This window comes from Myotis myotis, unplaced genomic scaffold (genome assembly GCF_014108235.1).
Source record: "Myotis myotis isolate mMyoMyo1 unplaced genomic scaffold, mMyoMyo1.p scaffold_m19_p_3, whole genome shotgun sequence".
Lineage (NCBI taxonomy): Eukaryota > Metazoa > Chordata > Mammalia > Chiroptera > Vespertilionidae > Myotis > Myotis myotis.
Genome location: NW_023416335.1, coordinates 28729630 through 28746361, shown reverse-complemented (window position 1 = coordinate 28746361; position 16732 = coordinate 28729630). Strand labels below are relative to the sequence as shown.

General features: G+C 45.3%; 1 protein-coding gene across 3 annotated transcripts in view; it reads left to right on the top strand.

Moving 5' to 3' along the window:
* COL4A2 (collagen type IV alpha 2 chain) overlaps positions 1-16732 on the top strand; it is a 184845-nt gene that overhangs the window by 125029 nt on the left and 43084 nt on the right. For all 3 annotated transcript variants that reach the window (XM_036300533.1, XM_036300532.1, XM_036300531.1), the window contains exons 12-20: positions 2048-2089; positions 3810-3899; positions 5600-5635; positions 6251-6301; positions 7470-7514; positions 10964-11017; positions 11954-12020; positions 14699-14809; positions 15308-15457. In XM_036300533.1, coding sequence (XP_036156426.1) covers positions 2048-2089; positions 3810-3899; positions 5600-5635; positions 6251-6301; positions 7470-7514; positions 10964-11017; positions 11954-12020; positions 14699-14809; positions 15308-15457 — 646 coding nt within the window. The remainder of the gene's footprint in view (positions 1-2047; positions 2090-3809; positions 3900-5599; positions 5636-6250; positions 6302-7469; positions 7515-10963; positions 11018-11953; positions 12021-14698; positions 14810-15307; positions 15458-16732) is intronic.

The window sequence follows — 16732 nt, the reverse complement described above, 5'->3', positions numbered from 1 at the left end:
GCAACTCCACTTATGGAACTATTAAATATTTGCTAAATCTCTGGGCCTAGCTTTGCCTCTTAGACTAAAAGGAAGATGAAAACGAGTAAACCCCAAGAATCACCATCCCCTAAAATCATTAAAGGGTAGGAAATGTTTCTATGAAACTAGGATTGTCTTACCAAAATGAGAAATAGCTGAGGCAGAAGAGAGAATGATCTTCAAATACAGGACTGGGGGGTAGGGGCGGGGGGGCGGGGGAATGGCTGGTTTCTACATCTGAAAGGGCCAGACCCGCAGAAACACATACCTGTAGAGACACTAGATCAGTGATCGCGAACCTATAACACGCGTCAGAGGTGACATGCGAACTCATTTTCTTGTTTGATTTTTCTTTGTTAAATGGCACTTAAATATATAAAATAAATATAAAAAATAAAGTCTTTGTTTTACTATGGTTGCAAATATCAAAAAATTTCTATATGTGACACGGCACCAGAGTTAAGTTAGGGTTTTTCAAAATGCTGACATGCCGAGCTCAAAAGGTTCGCCATCACTGCACTAGATGAACGATTAAGAATCAGAACGACCTGGGGTCAAGTCAAGTTCTGCTACTCATTAGCTCTGAGGCCAAGGTCATAGGATATGACAGTGTGACTATCCGTGACTCCTCCTGTGTTGCAGAGGATTAAAGGGAGAGTGGACCCTGGGCTGTTATAGTACATACAGCGAGTATAGAGTCAATAATACAGTTTGCTGATCATCAGGATGTTTGAAGAGTAGAATATATTTCAAAAGTCAAACAGTAGACTATTCCCAAGGGTGACAAAATAACTGCTCTTAGTCCACTATTTCTGAGGTTTTGCTTATTTTTCCAAAGCATCTCTGTATTAAAAGAATAGCCTATCGTTTTCACAAACCCCAGAATTTTCATCATTTAGGTTTAATCTTAGTGAATGCTCAAAATGCACTGTGAAGTGCCTGCCACCTTCTGCAACTGATATACCATCTCAGTTTGTTCCTGTTCAAATTATGTGGTGTCTGGGCTCAGACTTTTGTTGTATACTTTACATATGAAAATAGCAAAAGAACAGACAATAACTTTTTTTAACTTTATTTTTCAATTACAGTGAATATTCAATATTATTTTGTATTGGTTTCAGGTGTACAGCATAGTGGTTAGACATATGATTTACGAAGTGATCTCCCCAATTAATCTAGTACCCATCTGACACCCTACCTAGTTATTAGAATACTAGAGGCCCCGTGTACGAAAATTGCACACTGGGGAGGGCAGTCCCTCAGCCCGGCCTGTGCCCTCTCGCAGTCCGGGACCCCTTAGGAACGGGCCTAAGCCAGCAGTGAGACATCCCTCTCGCATTCCAGGGCTCTCACAGTCCGGGACCAGTTTCTCCTTACTACCCACCTGCAGTGGAGGCAGGAGAGGCTCCTGCCACCACCTCTGCGCTCGCCAGCCGTGAGCCCGGCTTCTGGCTGAGCGTCGCTCCCCCTGTGGGAGCACACTGACCACCAGGGGGCAGCTCCTATGTTGAGCATCTGCCCCCTGGTGGTCAGTGCACATCATAGCGACTGGTCATTCCACCATTTGGTCGATTTGCATATTAGGGATTTATTAGATAGGATTATTGACTGTATTCCCTATGCTGTACTTTACATCCTTGTGACTTTTGTAACTGCCAATCTGTGCTCTTAACCCCTTCACCTTCTTCATGCATCTCCCAACCCTCCTGTCCTCTGGCAACCATTACTTCGATCTCTGTATCTATGAATCTATTTTGTTTGAGTAACTTTCTCCTTGTGTCAATTAGTTTCTGAGACGTGAAGCCAGAATGTTATACAAGGATAGTTGTCCAGTGATGTTGCAAATATATTTTAGGTCTCTTTTTCTAGAAAAAAAAAAATTATTTCACTGTAATTATTGACTTTTTTAAAGTTTATCTTTATTGTTGAAAATATCCCCCTTCCTCCCTTCCCCCCCCCCCATTGACCCCTTCTAGCCTGCTGATAATTGACTTTTAAAACTTACAGAAACTCATTTCTCTTTCAGGGCAACAGAGGACTAGGTTTTTATGGAGAAAAGGGTGACAAGGTAAAGGAAACAACGAATTAAAGCAGCCGCATGCAACGTGTAATAGTTAGGAAAGAAATTTCAATGACTATGTCTTATGCTATTCTCTTGAGGTGATGTTCAAATAGACCATTTGCACAGGAAGTAATTATTATAAAGTGCCATGTTATCAAACACACTTTGGTGATAGTTATGGACAATAAGACAGTGGAAGTGAACCATGTAGGATGGCCCTGGACCTGTGGCACAGACATGACCTCAGCCATCTTCTAACATGGGGAGTCCAGGGATGACAGGAAATGGAGCCAGAGCCACAGACTAACAAGCCAGGTCAGGGCCCAGGTGACATGACAGGAAAGAGGACCACGTGGACTTTTATCATTGCCCACAGTGCTGAGATTCAAAGACCACATGGCCTTTGAGAGGATCACTTGAGATCACTTATAGGAAAAGCTCAACATGGTGTCCACACCCAGTGAGCTAACCCTCACACAACCCCATCGCATTCCCCCCAAAACCTATAAAACAGATGTGTTCGTTTGGTGTCCTTTGAGCATTTTCATTTTGTTTTACATTTTACTTTTTGATTGAAGCACACATTAGACTTTCACTACACAGGTGCGAAAAGTACTTTGTTCTTTGGGTTAATACCATACAAGTAACTACAAAAGAAAAACATTGGATGATGTAAATACATAAAAGTTTAAGTTCCTGTCCAATGAAATATAATAAAATAGCAAAATAACATAAAAAGAGGAAAAATCTGGGAAGAATCGTCATTATATAGAAAGGAAATGAAGTTAATGTCTGTAATGTACAAAAAGGTTATTCAAATTGTTAATAAAAAATAAAAAACCTTCAAGGCCCCCATAGATAAAGAGTAGATGAATAAACAGTTTAGGTACTTTTTAGGTATAATATTAGCAGACACTCAGAATACACTATGGAGTACCACTTTCTGCCACTAATACATCATTTCAGTTTGTTCCTGTTCATATTATGTACTGTCTGGGTTCAAACTGATATTATGTAGTTTATACATGGAAATAGCAAAAGAAAAAAACAAGAATAACTTTCTTTCTGTGTCAGTTAGTTCCCAGGAGATCAAGCAAGCATATGTCAGGGTAATTGTCCAGTGATGCTGCAGATCTATACGGTTCACCCTCTGTGTACCACATAGAAAAGTGATTCTTACTAATGATAAAAATGCAAATTAAAGCAAACTTTAGATATTATATTGGTTAAAGATGCTGCTTTTTATTATATAAAAACACCCTTATATGGTGAAGTAGTGGTGAAACTAGAGTTAATCACTCATTTCCTAAGCGTTTCTTATATCTATGTGCCAATCTGGGCAAACAATAGAGTGATACCTATCAGGAACCATAAAGACATTAAGCCCTCAGACCTAATAATTTCCTTGGATAGAAATTTATCGTAAGGAAGTAATTCCACAGAAGCAAATGCAGCCCCAAATTGTGAACAGCCCAACCAGCTTGTAGGCAGACATTCTAAATGATTATTGATGCAAGTGTGATACAAATAATTTTACGTTACGATTCTTTCATTTTAAACTCTGATTTTTATTTGGATTTATAAATAGAACACTGCAAAATTGGTGTGCATGTGATAAGTAATATGCAAAGAGACAAAAAGCAGTTTGTGGTGGGAGCATGCTTTTGCTAAAGTTTGGTAGTGTCTTCTCAGTCTAAAGACTGCTGCTTTGCTACACAATTCACAGGGTGACATGGGAGCCCCAGGGCCCAACGGGCCTCCGTCAGACTTTCAACCGATCACCGGGCCCGGAAAGGAGACCATCCCCCCATACAAGGTAATGGGGCTCCGCCAAATAGGCTGTATTCTCAGTGGAACTAGAAGAAAGAAAGAGAGACAAGGGGGAAAAGGTAACTTTATTCGATCTTATTCAAACAGTCACATGCAAAGAGGGAAAGGCCTCGCCATGAAATTGTGCATGAAAGCACAATTATTCGTTCAGTCAAATAACCATGTCAGTCCATCATCTTAAACAATCGTGATGAATTTGAAGCAACACGAGGATCCATAAAAAAATCTCAAATCTATCTTTAAGTATGCGAGTCTCCAGTGTAAGACGTATGTTATGGTCGGAGCATAATTCAAACCCTGTATGTGGAATTCTCTGACAAAACACTGTGATCTGTAAAACAAGTCCGCTTTTACTCTTCACTGTCAGAGTCACGGTGGGGTTGTTGTTTGTTTATCCAGATTCATTTTCTGGCCCTTATGATGTCTATTACTGTTTCGTTTAATTAAAAACATACTCTTGGAAGCCAGTAAAAATCACCATCCTGCTCTACCACTGACACGTTCGCATGGGCCACTTCACCTTCCTAAGCCTTTGTGTCCCGTTGTACCCACTGCAGATAGTAATGCAGATGCCAACCTTGTAGAGCTATGGAGTGGACACAGGTGGAACGCCTAGTCAAAAGTCGGGCACAATCAATGGGAACCAAAATAAAAACCCCAAACCTAGAATATCATTCCCAACAATCAGGTATCTGTCAAGATGGGGTTTGGGTGCTTGGCCGTGGATGGGAGAGGCAGGTGTGATCACTGCCTTAGGGGGGAATGAATCTGGGCAGCTGTAGCTCAGTAGTAAGTGACTTGACCGTTGACAGAAATGGCCTGGAAGGTGGCTGATGCTAGCAGACATGCCTGAGGAAAGCGAGTCAGAAGCAGGTGGTTGTACACGGCTGAGAAAGTGAGATAGATGTCCCTGGACAGCCATAGATAGATTCTGGGCAGACCTGTGGCTCCTAGTGGTGACCTGACCACCAGCCAGGTAGAGCCTCTGTCCAGGAGCTGAGGATGGAGTGAGACCAAAGCAGGTTCGATCCTCACTGAGGTGCTCAAGCATCCAAAACACGTTTCCTACCTTTCCTACCACCAACAGGGATCGTCCAGGGCTGGAGCCTGGCCAGCCTGCATAGGGCAGTCTTGGTCAGCAGGGATCCGGGCGCTGTCCTAGCAGTGATGGAGAGCTCGGACCGGGCCGGTCACATTTCTTTTGCCATTTTAAACCAAGAGAGGAAGAAAAAGAAAGATCATTTAGAGTTGACATTGCCTTCCAAAGCCACCTTTGCCCGGGGTTTCAGTGCATCCCAAATGTGTCTCTTCCTCAGAGAACCCTCCTTATAGTATTTTATTTAAATGAGCGTTGTCATTCGGGGCTTTCTCTGGGCATATTCTCCCACCACAGGGTGGTATTATACGCCTGCCACTGTGGAGTCACAAAGGAAACCATGCAGAGACGGCCTTGCCATCACATCAAAAATAACACAACTTCATGTCTATCTTGAAAATCCAGAAGAAGTAACACATTTCTCCCTTGAATTTTGAAGCTGCAAAATGTAGATGCTTGCTACAATTCATTTATAATGGTTGTTTCAGTTTTGTTCAGTACTTTTCACTTCATATCACAAAGCCTGATTCATTTTAAGTATCACTATTCTCAAATTAATGAGTGTTTCTTTTTTTTCATTTTCTTCACAGGGTGAAAAAGGAAGTAAGGGGGAAAAAGGAACAATGGTAAGTCAAGCAATAAAGAGGTTTCTTCTCCCTTGTGGTTCCCAAATTCTTGGCGATCCTATTGCCATGAGAATGTGCAGGTGTCACAGGGACCCAGGGACTGTTGGTTTCCAACCCATTTGTCTACAGCAAGAAAGTGTTATCATTTATTTGTATCAGATATTTTTGTGTTTGTTCGTTGTTGTTGTTTTGTGTGTTTTTCAGAAAATAGTCTTCGAATGTCTTCCTTTTTTGCATAGTAAATACCGGTTAATCAACATTTTGTGAAGCTCATAAAATGAATCTAAATGCTTTTAAAAAGAAGATGTGTGGGTGGAGGGGGCTGGACAGGTGTGATGAGCTGGCTTCTGCTCTCGGGGGGTCTCAGCCGGGGGAGCGCTCTGCCCTCTCTTCAGTCTTTGTCATGCCTGCCCTGGTATTCCCTGCCCTCCCACATGGCCATGTGGTGGGGAGAGGTGCTATGCAGGCAGACTCAGATCCCTATGCCCTTCCTTCCATGAGCTGGAATAGAGAACCCAGAGGCAGGCCAGCCTCAGGGCGTGAGAAATGGGATTCCTGCTGCAGGTAAAGAGAGAAGGTGCCGGCTGTGGCTCAAGTCTCTGTGTTCTCTCCTAGGGCATTTCCTTGAAGGGAGAAGAAGGAATCCTGGGCTTCCCGGGACCCCGGGTAATGCATGCATTCTATCACTGTGGCTTATTTTGTTTTGTTTTTATTTTTAAATGGGCGTTATTTGGGTGGGGGTGGGGAGAAGAGAGCAGATTTTGGTTCACAGCAAATGTGCAGAGATATTTGCCTCATACCCCCTCTCCCTCCACACACGCAGCATCCCCCGCTGTCTGCATCCCAAACCAGAATGTCCATTGGCAACAGTGGACAAGAGGAGCCTACATGGATGGACACAACGTTATCGCCCATTAACTGTGGTTCTTAAAACTGTGCACCTCCATTTGGAGAAGGGTGGGAACAGAACACAGACACATTTCTGCTTGTATTAGTTAGGCCAGATTAACCTGTGGTGACAAAAATATAGACTGATTCCAGCACACAAGAAGTTGATTTCTTGCTGCCCCAAGAATCCAACAAAAATGTCCCTAATGGGGTGGGGAGGGGGCAGGGGAGTGTCTCCTCTCGAGGAGATTCAGCCCCCTGTGGCTCCCCCGCCCTAAGGCAGGCCTCCCTCCATCAGCCAGAACTCAGTCACCTGGCCAAACCTGGCCGCAGTGAGCTGGGAAATGTGGCCAAACCATGGGTCGGGAAGAAGAGAAAGTGGCCTTGTGGTGGTAGCCACTACCGCTAAAAAGACGTGTTACAATCTCCAAAAATAAGGACAGAGCTTCATGAGCACTTTGGAACCCAGGCCTTTTTTATCTTTACCATTTTCACCACCCCGTCTTTATGGATTTCTCCGTAGTTTGTGAAGTGGTAGACATGATGCATTATGTCAGCAGTTCTCAACCTGTGGGTCGCGACCCCTTTGGCGGTCGAACGACCCTTTCACAGGGGTCACCTAAGACCATCCTGCATATCAGATATTTACATTACCATTCCTAACAGTAGCAACATTACAGTTATGAAGTAGCAACGAAAATAATTTTATGGTTGGGTCACCACATGAGGAACTGTATTTAAAGAGCCAGAAGGTTGAGAACCACTGCGTTATGTGGAAGTGTCGCCAAAATGAGCCATCTCCTTTAGAGAAGAAAAGGGGTTTCAGATGGTTCCATACTCTCATGATACAGCGCTTTGTTTGAGTCCATGTCAGCTCATGGTGATGCCACGGAAACGCTGCTGCCTCTTCTAAGCTGTTATTGCTTCTGTTTTCTGTCCTCCCCAGGGCCCCCCGGGCACCTCCGGTGACAGAGGTTCACAAGGAGAGAAAGTAAGTGCGATGCATGAAATGCAGTCCGCTCCAGGCCTGAAACATCTCACAGAAATCAAATATGAAGACTGTGGAATTCCAGGGCGGGGCGGGGGGGGGGGGGGCCCCAGAAAAAAAACATTTACCTGCATTTACCATGGCATCATCCCAGATCGTTCAGAATGCTGGAGTCAGATTGTTTACCTTTTTCTCATTTTTGCAAGGCAGCCCTTTGGTTCCTTCCTGTGGTTCTTTCCCTTCAGGCTTCCCCTCATCCAGCGCCTGCAGCCACGGCTCCTGTACCTTCAGTGTCACCCCTGGCCTGGGTCACTGTGTGTCAGTCTCAGGAAGGTTGTCAGCGTGGTGACCAAGAGTTCACCTACACTTTTCACATGTTGATCTCACACAGGTGGACACTTTGTTTATCTTTCATGATGACCCAATTACTTATTTTTACCATGTGTTCTGTGGACAGATGTTTGGCACTTTTTTTAGAAGAAAACGTGTGAGAAATGCATTGTGAATCTGGGCCAGGCTTAGAACTGTCTGAACTCTGGGTCATATGAGAGAGTACACATAGAAATAGATTTTTTAATTAATTATCTATTACCTTCCCTAATTTGATCATGGAATATGTAGCAGACCGTCTTTCTTTCACGGGCCCACAGCATGCTCCCTGAGGCAAACACTGGTAATAATTCTGTGGGTATCGTTTCAGACAAGTCTTTCAGACAAGGACATGTATTTTTACGTGCATATAATTTAACAACAGAAAGTAACACTATCTGTATCATCCTGCCACTTGTTTTTTCATCCAACGTGCCCTGGAGATTATTCCGCATTAGCACGTTCACATCCACTGGTACATGGTTCTCTTCTCCTAACAAGCTGCACAGAATTGCAGTGAAAGGTTCCGCCACGTTTGCTTAACTGCCCGTGCAGTGGCTTCCAGCTGCTTGCTATTTTCAGCAATCATGCAGTCGACATTATGGTACACACATCTTGGTGCCCATGGGCTAGTATTTCCACATAGAAATAGACTATTTAAAAAAATCGATTCAGCCTCCAAATCGTGACTGCCCTGATTATGCTCTCGACTCCGTTGCAGGATTGAAGAACCACAGGGATCCCAATAGCAGTGGGTCTCGTCAGTCCCTGGGACTACTGAGGAGACTTGGTCCCCCAGATTTGGTTTCTGACCTCCCCAGCTCTACACTCAGGTGTCTGCACCCCAAGTTCTGGTTTTGACCACTCACAATGAGCCCCAAACTTGATTCTTTCCTGCACCTTCAATTGGCTTTATTTTTCCTATTCCTACCCTTTTACCCTAAACTCAGGCCAGGGATGACACCAGGGTTTGCCCTAATTACACCCACCTTCTCATGGCATTAGTACCTGATAGGAGTACCCCTAAAGGTCACATACCTAGAAACAGCTGCTGTCCATGCAATACCCCCAACTAAAGGCCAAAGGCCAAATTCTAGTTTAAGGATTACAGTAAGTAAGTGCTGTAAAGAGACAGAGGACTGTGGCAAACATGAGCATTTAAAAGTAATCCATTTCAACCCACCCCATGAAACTAAAGTACTGCTGTTAATACTTTGTGTGCCTGCCATGTGCTAGTGAAATCATAATTATGATTTGTTTTTCTACACCCAATGCTAAGGAGTTAGAGTGTTTTTAAAATGCAGTTCAACATAGCCACCCCCTAGAACTCAAAACTTAATGAAAGACAAGATGTTCACCAGGCATGGACCACCTGGGGTGCCTAAGTGCTGTGGTCCAGATGTTAGGATCTAAGGCTCACAATCTCCAGCTTGCTTCCTGCACTTGCAACAACTGGGGGAGATGCAGATGCTTCCAATTAAGTGGGGCATCTCAGCTGCTGTGGGGGAAGTGTTTCTTCGTGAAGATAAGAAATGCCCAGGATATAAACACATGAATGGGTCATCCTGCGTTTTCGTGCCACCCCGCACCCACCTGTCCCCCAGTTGCTATCTTACTGCCAAGTTGCTGTGGCTCCCCAACTAACATCTCAGTTGTACTCACAGACTTTGGTTTTAGGATGTAAAATGGAACCAGTAACCAAAGGCAGCTCCAAGGAGCAACTGTGCACACCAGCATTAATGCATTGAAATAGGATGAGCCAAAAAAGAGAAGATTCTGGGAAGGATTTTGCTTGTTCTACAGGAGCAATCAGCTACCCCTCCCTCATCCCACCAGAGATTGATAGAACTTTAATTAGTTCTGGGGATGCTTGTGATTGCTTGTTGATGGTGTCTCAGCATGGCTGAGCAGTGCGTGGGTGGCATGGAATGGTGTGTAGATTTGGCCAAGTCCAGCGTGGTGTTTGAGCTGGATTATTATGTCAGCCTGGACTCAGCTCAGACTAAATGCCTAGTTGCCAACTCCCCAGTCCTTGGCAAGGTCTTCAGTGATTCCTAACCTATCTCATGAGATGGCCTCTAAATAGGAGATCATTTTTAACATCAGAAAAATTGGCCTTCATGAAAAACACAGAGTAAGCCCACCTCAGTTCATTCTAGACAATGTGATTTTCGGCACACATGCTCCTCGATATCTGGTAAAATAATTAGATAATTGGCACTCTGGCATTCTGAATTTTTTTTTTTTGGGGGGGGGGGCGGGGGGAGGGCCTCGCTGTACATATTCTTTAGCAAGACAGAATAAATTTCTAGATTATTTTTTCAAACTACATATCTACCCAGATATGATGTGGCTTTTGTTGATATATATTTGGGGGGATTAGAAAGCAACAGTTAGCACTAGAGATTTTTTTTTTTTTTTACATGAAACTAAATGGGCGGCATTAATGCTCCTATTTCGTGTTCACTGAAATTTACAAAGCCCGTCTGGGAGGGAGGTTTTAATAGATGGATCAGGTTGTCCACACCTGACCCCACTGATCAATTATAAAATCACTTAAACTCGCATCTGTGCACCCTATACCAATGCACTGGGAAGGACACAGCACCCCCCAGGAACAGTTCTTGCTTAAAAGGTGAACCTGAGCCTAAGGAAGCTTCTAGATCTCGCTGCTAATTTAGAGAAAGTCAAGGGTAGAGAGTCATGTTACACACCACCACAAGGTCATGTGTAGCAGGTCCCCAACGCTGGGGATTGGCAGCCCCAATGACCTAGTTTCCTCAATAGCAACAACAACAAAATGTCACTGAAAAAAAGTAGAAAGGAAGAAGAAACTATTATAAGAAAATTAAAAGACATATCAGCCAAATGTCATGTTTGGACTTTGGATCCTGATGCATAAACAGAGCAATTTTTTGAAAACAAAGATGTTTTTGAGACCAAAATCAGGAAAATTTGAACAGAGGCCATGTAGGAGGTGACTTTAATGAATTATTATTCATGTCATTAGACATAATAATGGTATTTTGGTCAGTTCTGTGAATTACAGAGATAAAAATAAGCACCAAATATCTCTCCTGCAGGGAAGCAGAGGACCAGATAGCTATCCAGGCCCTGCGGGACCCCAGGGACCCAAGGTGAGCTTGGTTTTCATTCGGATGGTTTTCACTTGGTTTCTTTGGATGGTGTTCTGACACCTCTTATTCACCATGTTGGACAAGGAGGTATCCTCTAACCCAGCGGTCGCCAACCAGTGGTCCGTGGACCACTCACTGCTGGTCCGTGAGGTCCGAAAGGTTGGCAACCTCTGCTCTAACCTATGTAAGAGTAGATAACCGAGCACACAGCATTTACTAGTCACATTATCCCACCTTAGGATGCTACATGCCCTGCAGGACCCCACCGAGCAGAGTGAACCAGTGGGGCTGGGGGAGGGGCTTTGTAGTAACAAGAGGGTGGGACACCCCTGGTCCCCAAGGCAGGATATGACTGACGTGTTTGGGTAATTCATGGGCCAGCAGAGAAGTGAAACCCAGTAGGATGAGGACCAGGTGGGCTGCAGCTGCACCAGCTGATGGGGAATCCAGCCAGTTAGGGAGCCCTTTCAGCTGGTGAAGACAGCGGAAGTCATAGTTAGGCCTGTGGGACCCAGAGAGGCTCCAGGTCGTTAGCTCTTACAGTCCAGATGGCATTGTAGCAGGGTGTTGTTGCATCCCTCCCCTCCCCGCCCCCTGCCCCAGCTCACCCTACAGGGTGACTCAGATACCATTACCAACAACAGAACAACCTGCCCTGCAGAAAGCAGCCCCTTGACTGGCTCCAGTGTTTGACAAGGATTTCAAAGTGATGTTGGCAGCTGCGCACTTAGTTGTCTCTTGGTGTGTCTGGGATGCGGGACTTGCTGCCTCAGCATAATGGAGATGGCGCCCCAGGCAGAGTCTGTGGTTCAGTTACTCAGAAGAGAACACTAAGCTCGAGTCCACTGCAGCTCTGTCCTTTGGAACCAGGCAGTGTCCAAAACTCCAAAAGGCCGGTCTCACATTCTCGTTTTCCTCTTTTATTTTTTTCCCCAGGGAGAACTGGGTGACCCAGGCCCCGCCGGCCCCCCTGCCTACTCCCCCCATCCTGCTCTAGCTAAAGGTTTGTATGCGATTTCTCCTGCATGAGACTAATACATTCTCTTATGTTATGAACACACAGCCATGGACTTTCAAGAAAGATGTGTCCATGTAAAACAAAGCAAACAAAAGATGTTTAGGACACAGCCTTTGCAGACTTTCTGTCTTGTGTGCACCTTCCCGCATGGCCTCAGTGTGGTGTCACAGGAGACCCTCCTTTTGCCTCTGCCTGAGAGTGCTCCCACTCTCCAGGTGAGACCCCTCTATTGGGAAATCCTTCTGGTCTTGCCATCTACAGCATCGCTAAAGACACCCAGTCCTTCTGCTCAGCAGGCCTCTGTAACCCTGACCAACCCTAACCCACCTTCACCAGTTCCTGCTCCTACCAAGATGCTTATGCTCCAATGCTAACCTGAAACCCAGTCCGGGTCACAAGCTATAATCTGTACACAGTCACTTCCCTTTAGACTTCAGGGAACTAAATCACCAGATATGTGCACATGAACAACTGCGTAAGAAGATGCTGCACATACAGTTGACCCCATGTGTGAATGAAGGATTGTGCGTGTGTATGGCTAATGGTCTTGTTAGTTTAGCTCAGCCTTCCAAATACTTGAAATATGATTCCAATTCTGTGGAAAGAGCAATGGTCTCTGAACCCTTTTCAAATGTGCATCCCTCTAAATAATTGTTTTAATGTTTTGAGGACTCCCCCCAAATAACCATACATATATTTATGGATAGATAATTTATCCATGTTATCGGAGGTTCCATGAAGGCAGAGATTTTAGCCTATGTGGTTCACTGCTGTATCCCCAGTTTCTAGAACAGATCTAGTGGGTGCTCAGTAAATATTTATCTGAATGACTGAATAACATACATGCTAAAACTTACACATCCAATAGGGGTTTTAAAGGATTAGGGTTTTTTTTAAACATATTTTTATTGATTTCAGAGAGGAAGGGAGAGGGGGAGAGATAGAGATATCAGTGATAAGAGAGAATCATTGATCAGCTGCCTCCTGCACACCCCTCACTGGGACTTGAGCCTGCAATCTGAGCGTATACCCTGACTGGGAATCAAACCATGACCTCCTGATTCATAGGTTGATGCTCAACCACTGAACCACATGGCCCGGGCATGGATGAGGGTTTTTATGTGTGTGTTTTTTAAAATATATTTTATTGATTTTTTACAGAGAGGAAGGGAGAGGGAAAGAGAGCTAGAAACATCAATGAGAGAGAAACATCCATCAGCTGCCTCCCGCACACCCCCCACTGGGGATGTGCTTGCAACCAAGGTACATGCCCTTGACCGGAATCGAACCCGGGACCCTTCAGTCCGCAGGCCGACACTCTATCCACTGAGCCAAACCGGCTACGGCTTTATGTGTGTTTTGTTTTGTTTTGTTTTTAAATATATTTTATTGAGTTTTTACAGAGAGGAAAGGAGAGAGAGAGAGAGTTAGAAACATCGATGAGAGAGAAACATCGATCAGCTGCCTCTTGCACATCCCCTACCGGGGATGTGCCCGCAACCCAGGTACATGCCCTTGACCGGAATCGAACCCGGAACCCTTCAGTCCGCAGGCCGATGGTCTATCCACTGAGCCAAACCGGTTTCGGCTATGTGTCTTTTTTAATAAAAATACTCTAATGCTTCCTTCCTGTACCCAGTAGACCTTCTGGCTCACCCCTATCACATATGCCCAGGGGTCAAGGACTTGCTGTCCCACTGAGATGTGACCCACGTGTGGTTTAATAGCTACTTTCGCCTATCTTTATCCAACATGCCAAAGAACATAGCAATGCCACTTTGTGTTTATTTTCAGATGAGGCTTGTTTAAGCATTCATGTGTAACTCATCCAGCAAATAGCTATGAGAAGCCAACCCAGGCAGGAGCTGAGGCTCAAGGGAAGAGGAACTCAAAGAGAAGCAGCGCCCCACCTCCTTGTCCCCTGGCACGGTGCCTGGTGCATGGGAGGAGTCCTAATCATATCATTTCCCTCTTTATTCTCACTTTAGACTCAGCTATTTATCCAGCCTGATTTTCCACCACCTCTGCCCCTCCACACCCTGACGGCCCAGTCCTGCTGAGCGCTCCCCGCTCTACTGCAGTTTGGGCTGATCTGGATGCCCTTCCCTTGCCATCCTCTGCCCTCTCCCTCTCCTGTCTCCTCAAACTCCACCCCTATCCAAAACTCAAGTGTCAGGTTACCTGCTGCAGGGAACTTGAATGGCCCAGGCACCCTGCTTCACCTCTCTGTAAAATTAGGACTATGATTCTATCTATGTCACATGGTTTTATGGGAATCAAATCTTTGTAAAGTATTTCACACGAAGCCTAGTGCACACAGCAATAGCCCCAAAATCTACTTCTGCTGTCTTTATTCTCCATGGTCCCTCAATATCAGATTTCCCCCCAAAATAATCCCCCCCTCCTTTGAAGCCTCTCTGTCTTTTTGGCCTTGGTTGCCTCTCTGTTGTTTTAGGAAATGTATAGGGATCCTGCCTTACCCCTGTTGACTGGGAATGAGCTCCTTGAAAACAGGAAGTAAGACATATATTAAACATCTGGCCCCCACCACACTTCACACGTGTGCAAGGTATTGGTAAATGTGTCTTCAATGAAACGGTGACCATCGGTCGCGGACCTAGACAACCATCCTGTTCTTATCATGAGGCCTGTCTCGGTTTCAGGTGGCAGAGGTGACCCAGGATTTCCAGGGGCCTATGGAGACTCAGGAGCTCGGGGTCCACCAGGAGACCCTGGCCCACCAGGCCTCCCTGGCACGTCCATCATAGATGAAGGTAATGTGGCTCCACAGTATCAAAGCTAGGACCAAAAGTAAGTCCCCTCGGGTCTTCACAGAAACCACTGGCCCTCATGGCTGGTGCTGCACTCTTTCTCACTGAGTGGGTTTAGCAGCTATGATGGGCCTCCCAGCCACCTCTGGATGTCTTTGCAGAACAACTGGCTCTGTGACAGTAGCTCTCCCGCTAGGTTAGACCTTGCCACTGATGAGTAACTATCATGATTCTGTCAGTTGGCTGGGAAGAGCATGAGCAGTCAACAAATGCTGTTGCCAGGTGTTGATAACAACTCTCAGGCCATTGGGGGCAGGAAGAGGGGCTTTTTTTAAAGAAGTTGGAAATGATGAGGAACTATACCACTGGCATCGCTCATTATGTTGCTGAATGGACTGTGAATTTACTAGTCCTGCTGGTGGCCTCCTATGGGCGGGAGGGCCAACGCAGCTGCTAAATATCCGAAGTTTCACACTGCTGGTGATGCTGTTGGATTTTCAGATGTGAAGAGAGGCTTCCCCGGTGAAATGGGACCCAAAGGCTTCCCAGGAGAACCGGGCATCCCTGCCCTATACCCCGGCCCACCTGGAGCTCCCGGAAATCCAGGGTCCCAAGGCCTCCAGGGGCCCGCCGGACCACCTGGACCAGACGGTAAGTGGACAGAAACTCATGGGAGGTGTACATTCTAGTGTCCAGAGGAAGAAGTCTGGCCCCAGCCATATTTTCACTTGGGCTTTCTGCGCAATAATGCCGTGAACCAGTAGGCGGTGCATTAGGGTGTAGCAAGTTCCCCGCAGAGCCAATAGAAAAAGCCAGTGATAAAAGAAGGACAAACCTGTTGAGTAGCAATAGTGCCTTGGATATTACATAGTCAGGGTTGTCTGTCCTTCAGTGAAACATGGGAGAGGTGCCCGCTGGAAGCAGATGAGAGCTGAAAGCTGTCAGGTGATAAGTTCCAGGCACCTTCTTCCAGGGTGGAGGCCTCACACCTTGACCTGCAGCCTCTCTCCACTGTTTAGCCAACAATTTTAAGCAGACTTAGTCATGTCTTCCCAGCCCATGCAGAGCCAAAGCTACAACTGAACAGGTGGCAGTAGTTGATGACAAGAAGGGATGGCTGCACCGCCTATAAAAAGAAGTGGCAGCCATTAGCCAAGGCCAAGATGAAAGGCTGTGAAAATCAAGAAAGTAGACAAGCATGAGAGTCTGTCCCCACATGCGACCTACGGGGGCATCATCAATTCATAGCACAAAGTGGTGTTTCCTGTAGCGGGTCTTTTAGTTGAGAATGCTCTCGGGAGGCGGGGAAGTGTGCCATCAAACATGGTTATTCGTGTCAGCCTCCGAGTTTAAAGAGCTGTGCTTTGAACATTGTAGAATCTCTTCATGGGAACATGTCATCTCCTCAAGAGATTGGATAGTTGAGGCATTAGAAGAAAACCTGAGGTTACAGTTTCTTTCTGTGTTACATGGACCACAATTGAGCAGCCTCTTCTTTCCAAAATATTTGACTTTAAATCCTCTGACATCACCCCTGGTAGTCATGTATGGCTTCCTCTCTGCAGAGAGGAAGAGCATCACATTTGCTAACAGGTAGTGTTTGATGCCAGTTAAAGGTCAATTCAGAGACCTGACCTTTAACTGCTTTGGGAAGACCTTCTCTAGAAGGAAAACTGGGGGAGCCGTAGGAGCCTCTCTGGGCATACTTCTTCCACTAAAAGATCAGCAATCATTTCTCCGACTCTGTTTAGAATTCCACAGTGAATTTTTAAGTCAATATGGCTCTATGCTTCCAATTTTCCTTTGACCAGAGAAACCAGATTCTCACATTCTTTTAAACATTTTTAGGTGCAAGTACTTCCCTGGAAATTGCCAAATAGTTTGAGCAGTGATATCTTTATTTTATTTTTTATCCTGGAAGTATAT